Here is a 22,907-nt window from a genome sequence, read left to right on the forward strand (position 1 = left end):
CTGTAATGCGTGACTCTAGACCGATAAGCTATTTCACGAGTGACCCCACAGCTATGAACTTTACCACGAGTGACACCTGAATAATACGCTACTTTGGGTGTGACTCCAGAGAAATAATCTATATAACCCGTCACTCTAGAACAATGAGTTATATCACACGTGTTTGTTCTACATTGAGACTAAACAGGATGACTGGTGGATGACGATTACACTGGGGCTCATTCAGTCCTCATGAGCTAAAAAAGCATTTCCTTTTTTCTATGAACCTCTACTGATTTCTAATAAAAATGTTTAAATAAAAGTGCCGTCACAAAGTTGAATCACTTATTATTTCTACCTGCTGATTTTAATTAGTGAATGTAAGGAGTTGGAACGTGGGAAGGAATTTAACTTTGTGAACCTGAACTCTGAGAGCTATTTGATTCTCTGTGAAAGTCCAGTTCTTTGTTTGGCACACTTCTTCAGATTATCGGCTGGGCAATTTCCTGTCTAGTCTGGAAGTCGTTTATGGAGAACACTGTGTTTCACGCTCCTGGTGGAATTGCTTCTTTTATGGTCCTTTGTGCTTTTCTGTATGATGTTTCTAAAAAAAATTCTGAAGACCAACTTGTTGGACAGAGAGTGAAGCCAAGAAAAAATGCAGTCAAGGGAATATTGGCTGAAATATCCTCTGAGTCATCTCTGTTAGAACCTCAAGTGAAGAGGCCTCGTGTTAGGATAACATAAAACCCCTCTGCCATCACTTAATCAGATTACAAAGATTTATTGATTAGCTGTTCTGCCTGGCGATGATGACCCAAACCCAGGGGACTTGCCACTTCACTGGACAAAGTGTGTGTGTGTGTGGGGGGGGGGGGGGGGGGGGGGGGGGGGTTAGTTCAGAGGAGTGACGTGCCAAAGAGATTTATATTTTAGTTCAGACATGTTCTGGGTCAATAATGAATTTTGTATTAAGCCATGTGATTTAACCACAAAGAGAAGCTGCGTCTCCGTCAGCTATCTGCCAGTGGAAATGTGTCCAGCTGATTAGATAACTGGTGGAATTATTTGACAAAGTATTAGAATGTTCCACAGGGAGTCTATTTAATCTGTCATTGCTTTTCAATTACTCTGTGAATTTGAAACTGTCGTGCAGCACGTTCGTTCTTGCAAATAAGGCCAGACTAAAGAGTCACGCAGCTGAAATATGAGCTACTTGTTAAATTATTGGCTGATCACACTCATCTATCAAGAGATAATCATCTATCATATAGATGGATTAGATTTTATTCTAGCTAGCAGACATTTGAAATAACAGCTTCTTGGACAATTATGAATAATTTTGGTTCATTATACTTGAGCATGTCTTCTAGAAACAGCGTAGATTCTCTGTACTTTCCGTTTGTAAAGTTGAAAGCCCTCTATGTGAAATACCAGACTAGCAGTCTGTGAGTTAACATTAATCCCTGTCCCACAAAATACTAACCACCCATCCTGGTTATGTAAGCACACATGAACATGGCCGTCCTGTTCACCATTTCATAAATGGACTCATGGATTCATCACTCATGGAAACTGCATCTATGATAACACTCTAGCCATTTTCTTTTGAGAAGTGAAATGTTGCCATCTGGAAAGATAGGAATACGGTACTCTTTTGATAATATTTAAAAGCAGATTCACGTTTGCGCATGAGAATCCATTTTCAGATGGGAACACACATCCTTTGGGGGTAGCAAGCCCGGCTCATAAATAGAACGAATTCTGAAATATTATGTGTGAGTCATCAATATTCTGCTGAAGAATCTCTACGGCACTAATGCAGAGGCTCCTCTGTGCTGCAGGTTACCTCTCTCTCTCCATCTTTTAACATCATAATATGTCCAGTGCACAAACACCACCTACATTACGGGAAGGAACGATTCCTCCTGTAAAATGTCAGCGCGCTTTAGGAGAAGTGAGATCACGCCGAAGCGTGGCAGTAGTGAACCGCCCGATCACTCCACGTGCGACACCCAGCCACTTGCCATTCTGAAGGCAAAAGCAGCAGCGAGACCTGCAGCTCGGTGGTGCCCAGAGCAATCAAAAGACAGAATCCTCAGATAAGCACACTCAGACAGAGGCTTAGTGCTCCTGTTATTGCTATTGCCAAACAAACGACTAAACCAGTCGTGTCATGTGTAACACCTTGCTAATCTCATCGCTGGCAATTTTTTTTTCCACCTTAATTTGTGGCTTTCATGCCCAGATGCTAATGAAGGCCCAGGACAGACGTGCTCGGAGGGAGAAGCTGACAACGGAGCCATGTGGCACTGATCATCTGTGCAGAAGCTCCTTAACAACGCGGATTAGCAGATAAACTGCTTTTCATGCAGGTAGGGCTAAAAAAAGGGTGGTGGGGTTTCAGATTAATGCAGTCTGGTGCCAATCTAAATGAAGAGAAGTGTGACCTTTGTCATTGTGCTCTGATCCAACCCCTTGAGGAGTGGTGGAGGAGTGCAATACTTCAGCTGGCTTCTGGAAATGAAGCTGCTTTTTGGAGGATGTTTTTCTCAAGTGGCGTTTTTAAATCTGATTACCTACTTCACCCATCGTGTGGCTCAAGTCTAAGGGGTTACCATGACAGGGGTTACCAGTGTTTATCTGTTTGAAATCAGGTGGAACAGGAAGAAGGTGTAAAACAGTGATTCTTGTCACTTACTTCAAGCAAGCAGATGATATTGGATAATGGAATTGTCAAACACCTATAAACCAGTCACTTCCGTGGATTTATAAAAACCATTTGTCATAAACTAAACTGTGTAAACAGGTCTCTCAGATTCACAATGGTACATATTTCTTTGACACATTTCACATGGATTGAGCAGGGCATAGCATTACCTTCAGGTTAGCACACGTGGAGAACACACACGCGCTGTCCACAGGCTGGATGTCGTTGGAGCTGACGGCAGGTTTGGTGATTATGGCAGGTTGGAGTTGCGGTCGCTCTGAGGTCACGCCAGACTGAGACTCTGTTATGGGGAGGAGCCCTGCGTTTGCCCCATAACCAAATGCCTGGATGGCATTTTCTACACACACACACACACACACACACACACACACACACACACACACACACACACACACACACACACACACACACCAGAATCTAAAAACCTAAGGTATTTGATGGGCGTCGACAGTCTGCGAGATCAACCTAATGGACGCTGCAAGCTGTCGTTCTTACTGTCTTGTTATTTATTTGGATTTAGTGAGGCTGTTTGAATGACGCCGCAGTGTCTGCACTCACTCAGACACGTGTTCTCTCTGAAGTCGTGGAGGAAAGCCTCGCACTCCGTCTCCTGGTTACCGCTGCCACGACAACTGCACCAGGGGGAGATGGTGATGTTGGAGTGGTTCGCATCCACGTAGTTTGGGGTCACGTCCGATCCTGCCAGGGTCAGAAGCACACGCTGAGGCTGTTGGTCTCCCTACAGGGCTCTGAAGACACAGGACTCAACAGGACAAACGTACACATCTCGTCCGTCTCATCTAGCAATGGCCCTTTGTGTTTCTCGTATCTTCATCGTGCTTTTGTCTGACTTCTTTCTCTTGCATTGGCTGTCATTGGCTTTTGTTGTCTTAACCCTGTAGCTCTTAAATATAATTTTGTCTGATCAGCTAAGACTTTGAATACTGTCCTTACAAATTAATTTCATTCCAGTTTGAGTTTTAAATCCTGTCTTTGCACGTGATGTTATTCACACCAATTTAAAGTCATGTACAAAACTGACAAAGACCTCCCTGACCTTTCACCCTGCGCAGACAGGCGAACACTTCCTGTTCTGAAACCATGCAGCTCAGGTACTCTCCTCTCTGGAGCAGCTGGATCTACAGGCCGTGGGCAGGTTTTGTTAAGCATTGATTTCTGCAAAGCTTAATCTGCACCATCAGTGTTGCGGCCGTCACTCACTTGATGCAGTTACCAGGAAGCTGGAAACATTTAGCACCTCTGCTTCATGCTGTTTGACCTCTTGTCACGAGGCTTCCCAAACTACTGGCTAAGAGCAGATAGTCACTCTCTTCAGACATGAGCACAGAGCAGGACAGCCTTGCTGCTGTAGCCCTGCTGCTGTAGTCCTGCTGTAGCCCTGCTGCTGTTGCCCTGCTGCTGTAACCCTGCTGCTGTAGCCCTGCTGCTGTTGCCCTGCTGCTGTTGTCCTGCTGCTGTAGTCCTGCTGCTGTAGTCCTGCTGCTGTAGCCCTGCTGTAGCTCTGCTGCTGTAGTCCTGCTGCTGTAGCCCTGCTGCTGTAGTCCCGCTGTAGTAGCCCTGCTGCTGTAACCCTGCTGCTGTAGCCCTGCTGCTGTTGTCCTGCTGCTGTAGTCCTGCTGCTGTAGCCCTGCTGCTGTAGCCCTGCTGTAGCTCTGCTGCTGTAGTCCTGCTGCTGTAGCCCTGCTGCTGTAGTCCCGCTGTAGTAGCCCTGCTGCTGTAACCCTGCTGTAGCCCTGTTGCTGTTGCCCTGCTGCTGTTGCCCTGCTGTAACCCTGCTGCTGTAGCCCTGCTGCTGTAGCCCTGCTGCTGTTGCCCTGCTGCTGTAGCCCTGCTGCTGTAGCCCTGCTGCTGTAGTCCTGCTGTAGCCCTGCTGCTGTAGCCCTGCTGTAGTCCTGCTGCTGTAGTCCTGCTGCTGTAGCCCTGCTGCTGTAGTCCCGCTGTAGCCCTGCTGCTGTAGCCCTGCTGCTGTAGTCCCACTGTAGCCCTGCTGCTGTTGCCCTGCTGCTGTTGCCCTGCTGCTGTAGCCCTGCTGCTGTTGCCCTGCTGCTGTAGCCCTGCTGCTGTAGTCCTGCTGTAGTCCTGCTGTAGCCCTGCTGCTGTAGCCCTGCTGCTGTAGTCCTGCTGTAGCCCTGCTGCTGTAGCCCTGCTGCTGTAGTCCTGCTGTAGTCCTGCTGCTGTAGCCCTGCTGCTGTTGTCTTGCTGCTGTAGCCCTGCTGCTGTAGCCCTGCTGCTGTAGCCCTGCTGCTCTTGCCCTGCTGCTCTTGCCCTGCTGATGTAGCCCTGCTGCTGTAGTCCTGCTGTAGCCCTGCTGCTGTAGCCCTGCTGCTGTAGTCCTGCTGCTGTAGCCTTCCTGCTGTAGTCCTGCTGTAGTCCTGCTGCTGTAGCCCTGCTGCTGTAGCCCTGCTGCTGTAGTCATGCTGCTGTAGCCCTGCTGCTGTAGTCCTGCTTTACGGTGCAGCTGAGTGGAGGAGGTTGTGGTGCACTCACACGTGCTGCTAATCACTCACCAATGAGCCCCACGTAGGCCACCAAGCAGCCATGGTAGTTGTCATTAGGACAGCTTGTTACTGAGTGCGGCGTCATCTGGCAGTTCATGTGGAAGTCTGCTAATCTGGATCTAAGCGAGAAAAAGAACAAACAAACACAAATAAAGTATATACAGTTCTGAGTAAATAAGCTATTAGATAAGCAGATCTCTGATAAACGCTTTTAGCACATTTGAGTAAACAGGATGAAGATGAATCCATAAATAATCTATCACTCTCCCTCTGCCTTTATGTAGCTGTGTTGCAACAGCACATCTGTCTTCAATAAATCATTATCAAGCACAGTTTTTCATATCATATAATATGACGAACACTCTGTCTCTTGCTCTGTGTCTCTCTCCATGGTTCTCCCCGCCAGTCTTCCTCAGATAAAGAGATAAGAGTGAGATTTATTTCTGCTATATGTGTACTTTGGAGCTGCTAGATTATGCGGCGTCCGTCCCCCTGGTCAGCGCGGGACAGTGCTCATCTATAGCTGTGCTGTGGGAGACGTGTCCTGTGGGAGACGTGTCCAGACCTCTCCTAAGTGCTCCACTGCAGGAGTTCTCAACGAGGCCATTTTCTGTCCGACTGCATGTGGTTTTTCCATAACCCTAGCAATCTGCCTCACATGGTGGGGGGTGAAGAGGGTGGATATACATGCGCAGGTTGCCCTGTGGGGCTGTGGGGTAGGAGAAGCTGGTGCCAGCCCTGGGGGGGTAGGGGTAGGAGATCCAGCACCAGTCCCGGGGGGTAGGAGATCCGGCCCTAGGCCTGAGGGTAGCATTGAAGGTTCACCACACAGTCTCTGTGCAGTCGTTAGTTGTTCTGATGGTGTCTGTGGAGTCGTTAGTTGTTCTGATGGTGCCTCCATGTGCTCTCTCTCTCTCTCTCTCTCTCTCTCTCTCTCTCTCTCTCTCTCTCCCTCTCCTACAATCACCATTATACTGCAATGCATTACAAAGCATGCCCCAATTCTCATAATGTGGAAGAAAGGCTAAATTATTCCCATTTGAAACATAAGGCAACTAACTGGAATGTCCACCTCAATTATGTCTTTATGACTTCACAACTTAAACTTTATCAAGCATTTGTGCATTTGATCTAATGTTCATAATAAATAAATAAACAATATTAAATACATTATAAAAATAAATAAATACATTAGGGGGGTTGGAGATGCTGGATTAAGAGATGGTTTCACCCCAAGAAAGCCTAATATGCCCATCAGTAATGAGAGTTAGCAGGCAGGAAAGCCTAGCAGTCAGCATGCCCTTTAATAGCAGATCACAGACTGTGGTTGTAGCCTCACTTGTCCATCCTGAGTTCCTTGTCCAGACTGAGCTGTGGTTGCCAGTACCAGTATAACCCCCCCCCCCCCCCCCCCCCCCCCCCCCCAAAGAAAGCCCGGTGTCAATACCACGCCTCTGGTATGAGCAGAAAAGGTCATCCTTCCTGCACCACCCGAGTGAGTCAGACACACCCCTGTGCTGCCTGCAGTGCAGTTCAGGTCATCCTCTCCTCTCCTGGTGGACGTAGCGCTGACTTGAACACGGAAGCAGGAAGGTGTGTGAAAAAAATCATCAGTTGGGGAGCAGCGTCTGCTGATGAACTTGTGCCCGTGGATATGGAGCGCTCTCTCTCTCTCCCCCTCTCTCTCTCTTAGGAGTCGTTCAGGACCCCTTCATAGGTTATTAGCCTCCACTGGATGAGTTGTATTCTCACAGAGCTGAAGTCTGATCTTGGAATGCAGAGATCTCAGAAATGCGCTGGTAATTTCGCTTAAGTGAATGGAAACGTTTCAGCAGTGCATGCAGCACGCTCTCGTCTGTGACCGCGCTGTAAGTGCTATATGGAAAACCGGCGTTCTGTCATCTCGCCTGCACGGCTGGGAACATGGCGGCGTGGCCAATCAGTCTGTTCCAAGCATGCTGCAAACCTCGGGCTTTGCCGTTTGCCATTTTGGGAGAGTGCGGTCAATGCATTAACATGAAGGAGAGATGGCGGTGGGGGTGAGCCAGTATGTTCATAATGACATTCGATTACAGATCCGGGGAATGGTAATGATGTGCAATACAAAATATTGGCGTTTGGCTTCCCACAGCTGATTATGGGTTCGGTGTAGCCTGCATTAAGAGTAAGAACTGTGTCAAGAAATGCCCGAAAAGCGTTATGCTGTTATGCAGCCTGCAATGTAATATTCAGACACATTAACACATTCCACAGCAGATTGGATGATCTACATAGTTAGTTAGGCTGCTAAATGTGGGGGCAGTTCAGAGTTGTAAGCTGATGACCTTGGTTATGGTGGCGGCGGGGGCGGAGACTTAAACTGACATCATCAGCATAAATATGCCCCCTGGCTCTCACAAGGCCGTGCAGACTTCGTTTGCTAAACTGACATGCGTTGGAAATGAGCCAATCGGGCCATCCGTCCCGCGCTGTTGTGAGGCAGACACGCCAGTGTCAGCGGGGTTAATCGGGACTCTTGTCGATGGCAAGAATCAGGGAGCTGTAGCTAATGAATGGTGGAACGAGTTCTTCTCCCTCCTCTCCTGCCCCCGTTGAAACTGGCATGTGCTGATCAGGGTTCTGCATGTCAGACTGATTTAGACTCTCCCTGCTCATGCTGTAACTAATGTGGTGGATCTACGCACAACCAATCCAAAAATATACCAGCAGGGACCATAGGAGATGCTTTAATAGCACAGGGCTTCGGGCCTTCTCCTTCAGTCTGTGACGGCTCAGTTCGCTGGGAAATTAATGAAGCTGCATTAAGTTGTTTTTCTGTTTCTTTTCATTTTTAGCGTCATTTTTTTTTGTTTATTTTTTAACTCTGAGGATTTGTATGGCAGGATCAGACCGGGTCCCAGAGGCACTGCAGAGTTTTAAGGAAAGGTCAGACTGATTTCAGAACTGCCCCAGACTCTCCTGCTCCTTCATGCATTTGGAAGTTTAGCGGCTCTCTAATTTAGAATCAGCCAGAGTATGAGCTTTCTTTACTCACAACATGTTTTGTTTCAGATTTCAGAGTTTTATATGAGCCGTGTCTTGCTGCATGTGTTCATCCAACTCCATAAAGCAGACGTCTGTCTGGCCAGCCCCTGTAGCCCTGTACCCCCCCTCCCCCCCCCTCCCCCCAGTAGAACATAAGCACATCGGCGGCTGTCACTCAAGAGGGTCACAGGAGCCATTCCTGCTTAAACAGACAAAAATATCTCTCTTCCCTCAGCAAGGCATCGGCCCACTTAGTGTCTAATTGGAGTGCTTATCACTGTGTGTTTAGGAGCAGATGGTGTCCTGTCTCCCCTCTTTGTCCTGTCCATCTGGGACATTCTCAGACAGTGCATGTCTTGCAATCAGGCAAAAAAGGGGGGTGGGGGTTCCAAAGGCCATATATTTTAAGCAAGCATTTTAGGGTAGTGCCCCTTTATTTTTCACCTGAGCATTGTGCTAGTGATGGTCCCTGGGCAGATCCTGCAGGACGTGTCCAGCGTGTCTCAGCTCTCCTTGGCACTGGGGCGGCTCACGGGCTCGCATTTCACTCCTGTCTCCCGTTCATTCGCTCAGACGCTCAGGTGAAGCTTTCTAACTCCTTTATTTATTTATTTATTGGCATTGCAAACTTTGGTGGAGCAAATTGTGGGTTCCGTTTTTCCATAATTATAGTCAAATGTCAGCACGGACGCCTTTGGAACACATTATCTGTTGCTAAACATGTTTAACTTTGAAAACTGAACACTTGGCATCAATAATGGTGCTGCCCTCATTAGTCTGAAAATTGGCCTAAATCACTCGTTAATATTTAATTGAGACGATGTGCTTCTGTTGTGGACATATTTCAAACGCCTACTGCATTACCCTAGACCTATGTTTTTTATTTAAAATACATCCTCTGTGTGTGTGTCTGTTTTCATGTGAATGTGTCTATGGTATTTATTTATGTATATTTTCTGTGTTTGTGTGTGTGTGTGTGTGTGTATCTGTATGTGCCTCTTTCTGGCCCTCTGTAAACAGAGCACTGATGATAAAATACAGAAACAGTGCCCAGCATTTCTGCCAGTCTACAGCATCACTGTGCTGGGATGCTGTCCCTGGCATACACACACACACACACACACACACACACACACACACACGGCCACATGCCCCAGCTCACCACACGGCGCCCCACAGTGGCAGGATTAAGCAGACGGGAGCTGCGGGCTGCAATGCCACGGTCCTGCCACCCTGTCGTCCCCCCAACCCCCCACCACCCCTCCACAAGCTCCTCTAATCCCTCAGACGTGAGGAGAATGGAGGAGGACAGTGCTCTCTGACAGCAGGGCTGGCTGCCCCAGCAATAGCCATGCCAGCTTCTACCTCAAGCTTTTTTCATAACGGTTATAAGACCACTATGAACATAGTGTGAGCAAACCAACAACACAGGGGACTGAAGCCCCCCACACTCACGCCCCCTCAGCCCCAGGCATACGGGGCGCACCCGTTTAGGCTATGAACACTCCGATACCTAAACAGAGGAAAGATTTATGTCACTGTGATATAATTCAAAGGTTTCCCCCTCAGCTCCGCCCACTCCTGCTAAAGCGGTGTCTTCTTCCGTTTATGCGCCTGATCAAAACATTCTTCTCAGTGTTTGATGTCAAAGACACAGATCCGTCCCAGCCGACACGTTTTCAGGCATGAAATAAGACGCATCAAAAAGAAACAACGGAAAAACAAAGAACACTTCTTCTTTTAGGTCTGAAAACCACTCTGTTTTCAACCAATTATTAATCTGCAAAAAACATGTTTGTTCCTTGTATTTATTTTGTTTGGAGTTTGCTTGGTGGTAAGTCAACAAAGACACTTATGAGTCTTTCTGGGTCTCCACAATTTACAATTTAGATATTTTGTAAAGTCTGTGACGGTAAACACCCTACAGCACAGAACCTCTCATGCTCCATTTCTGCCAGAGTTTAGTTGGCACAATTGTAGACATTTTGCTCTTGTGTCATGAACTGTGTTTACATATCTTCATACACTATAAAATGTTCACATTCTGAATATGTATAATATATTGAAATTTATGTTTACACTGTGTCTGTGATCCATCTGTTGATCATTAACATAAACCATAAAATATCAAAATAAAAGCCCCCAAAACATTCTCAGAACTGTGCTGCTCATCAGTATTTGGGGGTAACTGATATCGTCTGACTACGTGTTCACTCGGTGAGCTTCCCAGTTATTACAGCTATAGCCGAGTACCTTGAAGTCCGCTATTGTTGTGGATATAACTGCTGTGTGTCGACATACACGCCCCTTTGCAAATGTGGACAGCCTGCTGCACTGAAGCAAGTAGAGACAACTCTGAATGTGGGTGTGTGGTCCAGTGTACGTTTACGTGTGCACGCTTGAGTCTGTGTGTGTGTGTGTGTGTGCCAACACGTGTGTGAATGTGTGTGTGAGATAGAGCCTGGAAACTGCTGGAAGACAGCAGTGTTGGACGTCCTCCAGTGTCCCACCCCAGGCTCAGGTGATTTCTGCAGACGGAGGCAGGAGTCAGAGTCCTGAGGTCGGCCTGCCACAGACCTGCACGTTGCCAAGCACCTATAAATCACCCAGCTATACGAGGACAAACCCTCAGCCCCCTGCTCTCTCTCTCTCTCTCTGTCTCCTCCTTTCTTTCTCTCTCCCCCTGCCCCCTCTCTCCCCCCTTCTCTCTTTTTCTCTCTCTCTTTCTCCTGCTGCAGGTAGCAGGAACATATCCAGGACATGCTCTGGGTGTGCCAGCTTTGAATGTGAACGTAGGAAATATGTTTGGGAGCTTGTTTCATGTAGGGTCCCTGATGAAGGGTGTTCATCAAGCTTTGTTATTCTTAAAAATATAAACGCAGCAGCACATTCCGTATGCCCGATTTGGGCCACACGAGTCACGGCGGACCATGCTGACATTTCACTGGCACCGCCGTGCGTTTCCGATGAAAGGACTCCTTCGTGACCCCAGTTGTTCTCCCGGTTTTCTGTTTAACAATTGCGACAGTCTGACATTCAGAATGTGTTTTAAATGCTTTCATAAACGTCTGAGTGCGTGTGCCGGCCAGTTCTGGCGAGGACCGAGTTCTGCCTTGGCTGGGCCGGACTGAGCGTGGTGATCTCAGAGGGGAGCTTCACTTGTCACATAGCCAATTGATTTCCTCCTAGCTCACCAGACCAGGCTAATTAACATTCTCCACTCAATTTAACAGCTATTCTTACTGTTTCTAATAGACTCTGAGGATTATGGGAGGTTGTGTGATATCAATCATTGATTTATGCTGCCAGGAAACGTGGGAGCTGTGAATGACGATAAGTTGCATCGAGTTATTGTTTAAAGGATGAAGTCTCTCGGTTTGTCGCTGTGCCTTTTTCATGAGCGTGTTGGGACTGTTTGGTTTTCAATTGCCCCAAACCTGTTTATGTTGAATCAGACCAGCCGCTGGTTGTTTGAAACAAATTACCCTCAGAAGACACTTTATTACAAACACCTTCCTTGCACCTGCAGTGTTGGCTTTAACAGGTATGTCTCATGGACTGATTTTTTGTCATACAATCACAGTGTCCACATGCACGGTTCTCTCCACACTGCTCATCACTGGACGGTTTCTTATCTCAGTACCACACTGGTGATGACATATTATCTACATCATCACCAGTGGTACTGAGAGGAGTGTGCTGACGTTGGTGTAACAGGCATTGGGTCATTGCTGTTTTTTTTTTTAGGTGTATCTGAGCCACGAGGTGCACTCACGCTAACAACTGAATGAAGCTTTTGGTTTCACTGGCTGTTCACACTAGCAAACCACGAAAGCTGCCAGAGTCAGTAAGTCAGCCCCTCCGTGTGGGCGACTGCAGCACTGTGAAGTCATACCTCTGACATCAGAGACCAGCCATGACTCAGCTCCTCCAGGACTCCTGAAGCTCACAACTGTTCCACTTTTATGCAGATTAGTTATGAAGCATTGAAGCATGTCACAAAGTGTACAATCATCAGCCCAGTCTCGATCTGCCCCCCCCCACCAGTCTCGATCTGCCCCCTTGGTCTCAATCTGCCCCTCAGTCTCGATCAGCCCGCTAAGTCTCAATCTGCCCCCCCCCACCAGTCTCAATCTGCCCCCTAAGTCTCAATCTGCCCCCCAGTCTCAATCTGCCCCCTAAGTCTCAATCTGCTCTATCAGTCTCAATCTGCACCCTCAGACTCAATCTGCCCACTCTGGCTCAATCTGCCCCCTCCAGTGTCTACCTGTTGCCCAGAGGCACATTTCATCCATGACTTCACGCTTCCCAGGGCTGCCAGTTCTGCACCATGGAGGTGCAGTACATTACAGTACTGCTCAGTCATAACCACCAGACTGTCACTTCTGCCTTTCAGCACTTAAACTTTCTACCCACTAAATCAAATTCCACATTTGAGCAGAAATCCATCTTTACCATATCCGCGAATCTATAGCACACACGATGTAGAACTAACTCATCAACAGCCCTTTGATCAGGACCTGTTCAGAAAAACTTCCCATTTCACACCACCTTTTGGAATCTCCTCTGTGCACTTTTTTTAACAGCTTGAAAAAAATCACAAAATATTCAGTTTCCAATCTAACAATTACTGAATATTATGAGGTGATGTAAATGGTGTTAAGTATGTGTTTGTGCAAAATTGTAAAATGTAATATTTGCATTTTAGTAATTGTTTTCAGAGTTTTGGCATCCTGACAGTAGCTGGCCAGCAAATGTCTCAGAAATGTCTCATCTCACATGCCGTTGTTAACCAAAAGGGCTTAAAACACTCAATAAATCAAAATTTTTGCATTTTCAAAACAGGCAAACCTTTTTTAAATAAAAAGCTGTAATGTTTTTGTGTCTGTGAAGTGACGACACACAAGAAACACGCTCAAACACAGCCACAACCTATCAACATTCAGAAGGAACAAGGTCAGAGGTCACTGAGGTGAATGGCTTCTTGGAACTTTCTCAGGGCTGATATAATTTGCTCACATCGATGGTTACTGTCTGTGTTGTGTGATTCTTGCTACCTGTTACTGTGGGTGTATCTCCATGAGATAATGTCTGGGTGGCTACGGTTGGATGTGCAGATCATTTCAGTTTCAATGTGGAACTGAGCGCAGTGAGTCTGATTCAATGTATCAACCTCACTGATTCAAGAAGTCAAAACGCCCCACCTTGTTCCATACCTGCAATTACATAATTGGCTAAAATACAATCATTTGCATGTAAATCCTGAGCCCACCTAATTCCATTGCTGAGTTGTGTTCTGTCCACGTGACGTAGAGATCTGCAGACGAACCGTGTGACAATAACCCACTCCCTCCCAATTCTGCGGCTACTCTCGCTGTGGTTGACTTTCCACCGTCCCTGCAGTTCTGTGCGCTGACCCCCTGACCCCGACCCCCTGACCCCTGACCCCCAGGCGCATACCTGCAGAGGGGATCGGTGCGGCAGGTCCTCCTCAGCTCCAGGCAGTTGGGCCTGGTCTTCTCCTCGAAGGAGCAGGCGGGCACGATGGTCTGGCGGCGCCGCTCGGCACAGGCCTTGTCCTGGCAGGAGCAGAAGAGCAGCGGGTAGCTGAACTCGTTCTGCACGCGCTCGAAGAACTGTCGCAGGGCCTTGAGGCAGCGCTTGCGGTTGCAGGGCTCCTGGGCCTGCGCGAGGGGCGTGGCCCGGTTGCACGTGGCGATGTAGGCGGAGCGCTGCCGCTTGCAGGTGTCGTTGAGGTTGCAGGACTTTGCCGCGTCCAGGCAAGGGTTGCACGGCTTCCCCGCCTCGGAGCACAGGCCCGCCTTCATCGAGACCGAGTCCATGGCTGTTGGAGGAGAGAGAGAGAGAGAGAGAGAGAGAGAGAGAGAGAGAGAGAGAGAGAGAGAGAGAGAGAGATGGAAGGGTGGATACGTCCCGGAGGCGGGTGGTGCGTCTGCCTTTTCACCCATCATGCGTCCTGGTGTTCTCCGCACCCCACTGAGAACACCTGTGCTGTAATTGTACTTTCCTTAAAGTCTCTGTAGCTGCTCCTCTTTGTTCTCCATTGTTAATGAGTTTTTATCCAAGGAGAACTGTTGGATAAGCTGTTCTGTGTGGTACGGACGGAGGGGAGGAAATGCTGAACAGACTGATTTTACCAGACAGGTGCGCTTGTCTTATTCTGCCAGGGACCATAATGTCTGTTTCTTATTCCAAAATGCTTTGATTTGAAAGCACCCCCAGGACACTCATAACTTCATGTTAACAGTAGGTTATAATATATGTGCTTTTGGTGGTTCACCTTGATGTCTGGGGCTATAACATCTGAATGCTTATTGTTCTGGGTTGGGCTTTTGGTTTGTTTGTATGAGGTTCTGTTGGACTGCATGGTTCTGTTGCACTGACTGGTTACAGGTTCAGCCCTGTAGGATATGATCACAGCAGCTAAGTTTGAGTGTTTATCCTCCCTCATCCCCCACCTTCCCTGGCTCTCTCTCCCTTGCTCACTTCAGTGAGGGCACCTTCAGTGTGAATGGGGACGAAGCCTCAGTGCAGAGATGGTTATCAGTAATGAGCGTGTACATGACCACCCTGATGTTATCTGAACCACACACTCTTAAAAACATATATAAAAACCCTTTAAGCCCATAGGCCTGCAGTCCTGTCGTCTCTTTCCAGTTCCCATTATCTCATTGTGACTCATGTGTGCATGCGCATACGGGCGGACTGTTCAAAGGGAGACATCTGTGAGGCGGTAGGTTTTATCACCACCCAGCAAGGCTCATAAATATTCTCTGCATATGTGTAGGTATGCATCGGCCAATTAGTGCTACGGCAGGGCCGGCTTGTCGGTGTCCTGACGGACGCGTCCCCCCCCCCCCCCCCCCCCACCCCCCATCTCTGCCTCTGCGCTCTTCCCTTCAGTGCTGCTCTACATGTTTTATTTAAGGTGCGGGAGTCAGGCAAGGGCTTCACAACGCATCTCAGTGAGGCAGAGGCTTGTGGAGGTGGAGAATGGACCTGCCTTCTGATGCATCCCTAGCAGAAAGCAGCGCCCAGAAGCCCCGCCCCTGCCTGCAAACAGACCCCGCCTCCCCTTCCCCTACAACTCCGCCTGCCCCTCCCGGCTACAATGGCCAAACATACAAACACCATCTCATTTCATCTCTGAAATGGAGAGCCAGAGAAAGAATGCCTGCAGGGTCCTTTGAAATCAAAGTTTAAAGGTCCTAGGGGTACGATGCGAGTTCAGTACCAATCATTCTAAAGGGCTCAGATACAAAGGGACAGGGAAAAGACCTGCTTTCTTCTAAACACATCTGAAGTAGCTCCTTTTTGTCTTTGGGATGAGAAGCTGTGCTTCCTGACAAACAGGGTGTAGTCCCCAGCCTTGTGCACGCTCGACAACCCCCCCCCCCCCCCCCCCCCCCCCCCCCCCCCCCCCCCCCCCCCCAGAGGTGATCAGAGGTGGCATTTCATGGCCTGGTGTCTTCTAAAGCAGAGTGCAATTTTGGGGAAGATTTTCGAGGCAAAGAAAGAACTCTGATTGAACAAGAGCCTCTCACACAGATCACTCCTGCCAGCAGACGTCCATGAGCGTGTCTGAGGGAACGTGAAGGCTGACAGGAAGAGTAAAACTCCAAACTGGTCAAAGGACTCAATAAGGAGATCAGCTGTAATCTATCTCTCTCTCTCTCTCTCTCTCTCGCTCTCTCTCTCTCTCTCTCTCCCTCACTCCATCTATCTGGATCTCTCTATCTCTGTCTCTCGCCTGCTTTTGTTATTGCTGGAATACAAATGTGAGAGTTCGGGGGGAGTTGTTGATACTCTCAAGGAAAGCATGAGAAATGTTCCCAGTGGTCATGTGGATCTGACCAAAATTTGTTAATAATAAAGGTAAAACTCTCTCTCTCTCTCTCTCTCTCTCTCTCTCTCTATTTATTTCTTTATTGTACAGTTTTGAGGTCTGAATAAATAAGCAGAGTCTTGTCGTCATATAGTTCACTTTATCAGCTACTAAATCCCAGCAGGTTGCATTAAGGAGCCTTCGAGCTTGTTTATCAGATGCGTTCATCTTCACAGCACACCCAACAGCTCAGCCTTGTGTTCCATGGTCATTTGGCAAAGCAGACCAATTTCATCCTTCTCTCAAGATTCAGGGTGTTGCCTTCAGCACACGAGTGTAACGAGCACCGGAGGAGCTGCGGGCCACACGGCCCTCGTCTTATTTGTCCATGGCGGCTTTTGACGTGAGCCCTAGGGGCTTCCCTGCAGGGGCTTTATTTTAGCAAAAACACAACAGCCTGCATTGCACCACCTGATTTACATGGACCTCCCAATTAATTTCGTCAAAGCCTCAATCCACCTCCTCTCCGCCTCCTTCCATGTGCAGAACATGATATTAAGCAAATGGGCATTTCCACAGTTATGGAGATGTCCGACATGTTGCAACCCTGCATGTGGTAGGTTTTGCACATCCATAAAGAAGAGGACCCAAGGATCAGCTTGGAATATCAATTCATGACCATGAACCATTTTAGAAAGAAGATTCAACCATATCTGGGACCTGATAGATAAATAACACGCTCTACTTTTGGAATGTAATTTCCTTTAATGTTATCTGCATGTGAATATAAGCATCCTTTGAAGATCCGCTCTGTCTCAACAACCTGTTCTTTACTAATCGATTAAAGATGCTCCTCCAGTCTGAGGCATCCTTTAACAGTGCAGTTCTCTTTCTTCTTTAAACATCGCATTTTGTTATCCTCTTATCTCTTTGACTCTATCTCTCCTCTATCGTTCTCTCTCCATCCCTCCTCCTCTCTTGTTCCTGCCAACTTTCTCTTTATTCTGTCCACCTTTATCACCTCCCTCTCACTTTCTTTCTCTTTCTATCTTTCTATCTCTCTCTGCCTTTTCTGCCATCTATTTTGCCCATCTCCTTACCCCAGCCCTCCCTCCCTCCCTCTCTCTCCCTCCCTCCCTCTCTCTCCCTCTCTCTCTCTCCCTCTCTCTCTCTCTCTCTCTCTACCACCCCCCCCCCCCCCCCCCCCCCACACAGGGGACTTCCCTGTAAGCTTTACTGGTTCAAAGAACTGCACTGACTTTAGTGTCCAACTTCAAGGAGATAGAATCAGGCAGATCCCTGTTGCAAATCCATTCTAATCACCATAAACAAGTAATGCCAGTTCAAACACACTGTATCATTTCTTTCATTTGTATGGGAGTTGTTCAACTTTTTTTTCATGTTGTTGACTCCTTTAAGCTAAAACCTTTGTTTCTTGAGGGGCTCTTGAGTTATTTGCTCAGTAGTTTGCTCATGCAATGGGTACATGATGTTCATTGCATAATTATCTAAACATTTACGCATGTAAACTGTTTATTGCTAAGCGGGCAGGCCACATGTACCATTTATTACATGGTATTCATAAGAACAGGGAGGAATGTTGAGAAATGAGCACGTGAGATGACACAACAAATGAGTGTGCCAAAGCAAACCTGGACCAGCTGGCTGCTTCATGATCAGAAATCCCAGATTGAAAGGCCACGTGAGTGGCCAAATAATCCCTGCAGCATGCGCCTGCTTCCCCATCGCGGGTCACGTGAGCTCTTTGGTGCTATTTTCAGATGGCAGTGCTGTCTTTCTTATACACAGATCCAGATTACTTCTATTGTAGGGTAAAGAATAAGAAATATGACCTGGCGCATAAGGAATTTAAAAGAAAATAGCTTTCTTCATGACAGAATGGAGGATGGATTTTGTTCCCTTCTATCAGTGAGGGAGGCAAACGTCTTTTATTTCCTCTGTATCTGCGTTTCCGGCTTTCGACTTCCACCGGCAAAAGTGTGAAAAGCCCCAGGTGACGCCTTCAACGCGGGAGGCTCTCGGAGCCCTGCTATGCCATTCTGCACTTCATTTGTGAAAGAAAATACGATCAAGTTCCAGAGGTGACAGTAAGAAGAAAAGAAGAGAAAGAACTCCAGTGGTCCAGCCAATGAATCATTGCTTATTCACAAGTTTTTCCTCAACGCTGCAATTATGATTCATATGGGCTAATTTTGTTCTCCTAGGTGGCCTGAGTGGATTGCTGTTATAATCGTGACTAGCCCAGTTGCATTTGCGCTAATTAAACCCACATGAAGCACAATGAAGTGAAGCATTATGGTGTAGCGGTGGAGTTAGCCTACACGTAGCGCTAACGAGTCTGCAGAAGACGTGCACTTATCCAAACTAAAGAGGACCTTCATCTCGTTAAGAATACATGGCTGTTGTGTAAGAATGAACAACTAATGCATTTTGCTGCCAGGCCTTTGGGTACTGTAGTAGATGATACAGTCTGATTGAGAAACGCCTAATGTTTTCCGATGATTGTATTCGAATCCACCGGATGGAATATGCAGGTTAAGACATAAATTAGACACATATAATGACTTTGACTAACTTAGAACAGCATTTTTAAATTACATTTACAGAGAAGGTTATTTCATACCCAAAATAACACCCTTATACCCTTATAATGCCCTTGTAATACCCACAATTCCAGTTTATGAGCAAAACTTGGCATGCTTAAGCAGTGAACGTCCCTGGAGACCTCCATACCCAAAACATCCTCCTCTACTGCTTTAATAAACTACTCAGATGGGTCCCGCATTTGAAATCCTCTGTCAATATGGGACTAATAATATCAAGCCTGATCTAAACAAACAGAAGGATCTGAGAATATTAGTACTTAGGAGATGTGGAGATGTCTGGGGATCTAGGTCTGATGTAAGAGCTGAGCTGTGTATGCACTTCTACATCGAACTCCAGTTAATGACTCCGTTTGCTGGGTGATGAACGTGCTCATTAAACACTGAAGAGAAAGTGCAACCTTCAGAAAGCAGAATCAGGGTGAGTTGTGTTGTACTATGGGCATGTAACGCATAATGAAGATCTCCATGCAAAACCATATACCATATATTAGTGATGTCTCTTAAAATCTGCAATATGCTGTTCTACTTGCTTCTCATGACAGGCATCCTATTTTTAGTTCATTTTTGCAGAGGCTAAATAATTCACTTTAAGCACAACTTTGGGTTAGCTGAGGTCTTATCAACAGATTTGTCACTGCAGAACCTCCTTATTCTTGTTGCAGCAGGCTTTGTATGGACCAACTCTGTTGATGAGACACTGGGAAATAGAAAAACCTGCTGAATCACATGTCTGCATCCCACGCTTTTATGTGAATAAATGAGACAGTGAAATTATGCCAATTTAAAACCTCCTGTTTGTGTTCTCTGTTTACCTGAGATCTATCTACTCATCTCCTGCACTTGGACAAAAAAGAAAAAAAAAATCAATACTTGGACTGATCCATCTCTAGTTACCACCTGAAGGACAGAGACCCGCTGCACTTCATAACCTTCTGTGTTGAATGGACCTCCAATTAAAAAATCAAATGTGTCGCCAGTTAGAGCAGAACACTGATATTTCTTACCTGAAATGATGGAAGCGAGACGAAACTCGTCTGAGAAGTGCATCGGCTCGTAGGGGGACGTCTCATAGAGCTCCTCTCCTGTAATGGCAACAAGATGCGTTAGCGCTTGACGTTCAGAATGACAAAAGGCCCAGGAGAAATGTTTGAGAAGGTGTGATGAGCACTGTTTGAAACAAAAAAGCCTGTGAAACATCTTAAGAAGTACCTGTTACTTGAGACTCATTCTGTGACACAGTGCTCACAATAAACCAGTTCTGTCTTTTGCTTCTGAACAAAGACTTTCCCAGGTGTGGATCTGTTCTTGGTCTCGGGGTCTCTCCCAAGGCCGATGCCAGAACTGCCGGAAATCTCAAATTAGCCCCTCTGTGTTCAATCCGTGTTGGACTTTTAATGTGGTATCCATAATCCAGAGTGGTATCCTGCATTCTAGCTCAGGCAGAGAGATGCAGGAGATCAGGGCATCTGAGGAGGCGTGATGAGACCTTCGGGGTGATATGAAGGTCTCAGGTTTCTCCGTGATGGTTTTCTAAATGAATGAGATTTGTGATCTCATTTTTAGTTCACTGTCAGAATCACAGGAAAGGAGGTGCTTGCAGTGGATATTTATATGATGTTAAATCCAATATATCATAATGGCAAATTACTGAGAATGTGCACAAGAACACCAGTAAGCTGCTCTGATGGTGCCGTGACCCTGCTGTAACGGCTGCTACCTTCACCTTGGCTGAATCCCCCAGAACACCCCACTCTGAAAACTCTTGTGCTCCACCTGCCTCACCCTCCACCTTGCACCCATGCCCCCTCTTCAGGGGTGCCAGGACCTTTGGCTCTCTCCTGTGTGTGTGTGTGTGTGTGTGGCTTCAACAAGCCCCCTGATGGCTTCTCTTTTACAGGCTGATCCTGGATCAGGGGCTTATCTGCACACGCCGTGACTCGATGTGATGGACTGCTCTCCTGCAGTGTGGACACCTGTATGAGCTGCCTGCTTCTGCAAGAGCAAAGTCCACCAGACCGCATCCTAATCCACACCTCACCAGCCCCTCCGCACCACCCTACGGGCCCCTCCGCACCACCCTACAGGCCCTCCACACCACCCTACAGGCCCTCCGCACCACCCTACGGGCCCCTCCGCACCACCCTACAGGCCCTCCGCACCACCCTACAGGCCCTCCGCACCACCCTACAGGCCCTCCGCACCACCCTACGGGCCCCTCCACACCACCCTACAGGCCCTCCGCACCACCCTACAAGCCCTCCGCACCACCCTACGGGCCCCTCCGCACCACCCTACGGGCCCCTCCGCACCACCCTACGGGCCCCTCCGCACCACCCTACAGGCCCTCCGCACCACCCTACGGGCCCCTCCACACCACCCTACGGGCCCCTCCACACCACCCTACGGGCCCTCCGCACCACCCTACGGGCCCCTCCACACCACCCTACGGGCCCCTCCGCACCACCCTACAGCCCCTCCGCACCACCCTACGGGCCCCTCCACACCACCCTACGGGCCCCTCCGCACCACCCTACAGCCCCTCCGCACCACCCTACGGGCCCCTCCGCACCACCCTACAGGCCCTCCGCACCACCCTACGGGCCCCTCCACACCACCCTACGGGCCCCTCCGCACCACCCTACAGGCCCTCCACACCACCCTACGGGCCCCTCCACACCACCCTACGGGCCCCTCCACACCACCCTACGGGCCCCTCCGCACCACCCTACAGCCCCTCCGCACCACCCTACAGGCCCTCCGCACCACCCTACGGGCCCCTCCGCACCACCCTACAGGCCCTCCGCACCACCCTACGGGCCCCTCCACACCACCCTACGGGCCCTCCGCACCACCCTACGGGCCCCTCCTCACCACCCTACGGGCCCCTCCGCACCACCCTACAGGCCCTCCGCACCACCCTACGGGCCCCTCCGCACCACCCTACAGGCCCTCCGCACCACCCTACAGGCCCTCCGCACCACCCTACGGGCCCTTCTGCACCACCCTATGGGTCCCTCCACACCACTGCTCAGGGACAATAGTGGAGAGACCCCTGCATGAAGACGGCAACCATGCAGGCAATGGAAAAAGAGAAAAAAGATGGCATGAGAGAAGTGATACAGAAGCATGAGCCCCATTATATTCAGTGCAAATGCGTGCGCTGACAGGCGCACTTTACATAGATTTGGTGCATCGATGTAATTTATTTAATTATTTCTTTTTTTTACTGTGGAACGTCAAAGTGCTAAATGTGTTGGCATGAAAAAGTGGTGTGGTGTGCTAGCGGTGGTGAGCTAGCGGTGGTGTGATGCGCTTTCACGTTTATTTGGCCGTCGCTGCTCGCGCCTCGTAAACGTGGTAAACGGAGCAGCGCTGTCCTTGGCTGCGACTTTGGCTGCTGCTCTCCCACGAGCCGCGCCTCATCTGCAGACATTTAACAAAGGGAGATCCAGCGTTGCCGTAGGAGCGCAGGACCTCAGGGCCGCGGAGGAGGCCTCGTTTAGCCCGTGACAACGGCTCCGTGTTTCATAGATGCGTGACCTTGCAGCGTTGGATGCTGTTGCTGACACTAATGGATAATGATGCTGAAATATTGGCCATAAAGAAATGGACATTAGTCACATGGAGTTTGTTGTTGCCGATTTATGAATAGATCCCATCTCAAATAAAATGCAATGGCTTTGCTTGACAGATGAGTGAGGGGATTTATTGCCCCTCATTTGCTAGAGCCTCTAACATGACTTATATCTGTTAGTGACACACCCGCACGGAAAGGCACACATGGGAGAGTTTTTGTAGACCCAGTTAAATATTAGTTTCTGGCTCTGAGTTCCCCATTCACTTCACCATTGCTGAGGTCTGCAGTGACTGTGGACGTGATTAAGAGTGCCGTTATTCTTTTATGCTGTCTTTGTGCTCTCGTTTTAATTACCTCTGACAATAAAGTTTGCATAATTTCTAATTAACCTCCTCATCGTAAAATGCTCTCTCCTCATTTTCTTCTTGTAAGTCAGGTCAGTGTTGATGGTACATCGTCAGTAGCATATTTGAAGTGTCAAGACGCCTGTGGGTTTAAGACGAAGAAGGCAGATCTCAGGGTTTTGCCCGTCTGTCTCTGTGCGTCTAGCCAAGACACCTGTCTCTCTTTCTGCGTCTGTCTGCTTGAGGCAACCCAGAGGACA

General features: G+C 48.3%; 1 protein-coding gene and 1 long non-coding RNA gene across 2 annotated transcripts in view; one reads left to right on the forward strand and one right to left on the reverse strand.

The window, feature by feature from the left end:
• LOC143525633 (uncharacterized) overlaps positions 1-2,278 on the forward strand; it is a 43,773-nt gene extending 41,495 nt beyond the window's left edge. Inside the window, exon 3 of the long non-coding RNA XR_013133705.1 lies at positions 2,228-2,278. This is a non-coding gene — a long non-coding RNA (uncharacterized LOC143525633). The remainder of the gene's footprint in view (positions 1-2,227) is intronic.
• The window catches only part of gfra2b (GDNF family receptor alpha 2b), a 32,482-nt gene that overhangs the window by 794 nt on the left and 8,781 nt on the right, over positions 1-22,907 (reverse strand). The window contains exons 3-7 of the mRNA XM_077019809.1: positions 19,731-19,808; positions 13,714-14,098; positions 5,239-5,348; positions 3,269-3,409; positions 2,860-3,047 (exon numbers count right to left, since the gene is read on the reverse strand). Of these exons, the coding sequence (XP_076875924.1) occupies positions 2,860-3,047; positions 3,269-3,409; positions 5,239-5,348; positions 13,714-14,098; positions 19,731-19,808 (902 nt within the window). The remainder of the gene's footprint in view (positions 1-2,859; positions 3,048-3,268; positions 3,410-5,238; positions 5,349-13,713; positions 14,099-19,730; positions 19,809-22,907) is intronic.

Source organism: Brachyhypopomus gauderio, chromosome 10, assembly GCF_052324685.1.
Source record: "Brachyhypopomus gauderio isolate BG-103 chromosome 10, BGAUD_0.2, whole genome shotgun sequence".
NCBI classification, from domain to species: Eukaryota; Metazoa; Chordata; class Actinopteri; order Gymnotiformes; family Hypopomidae; genus Brachyhypopomus; species Brachyhypopomus gauderio.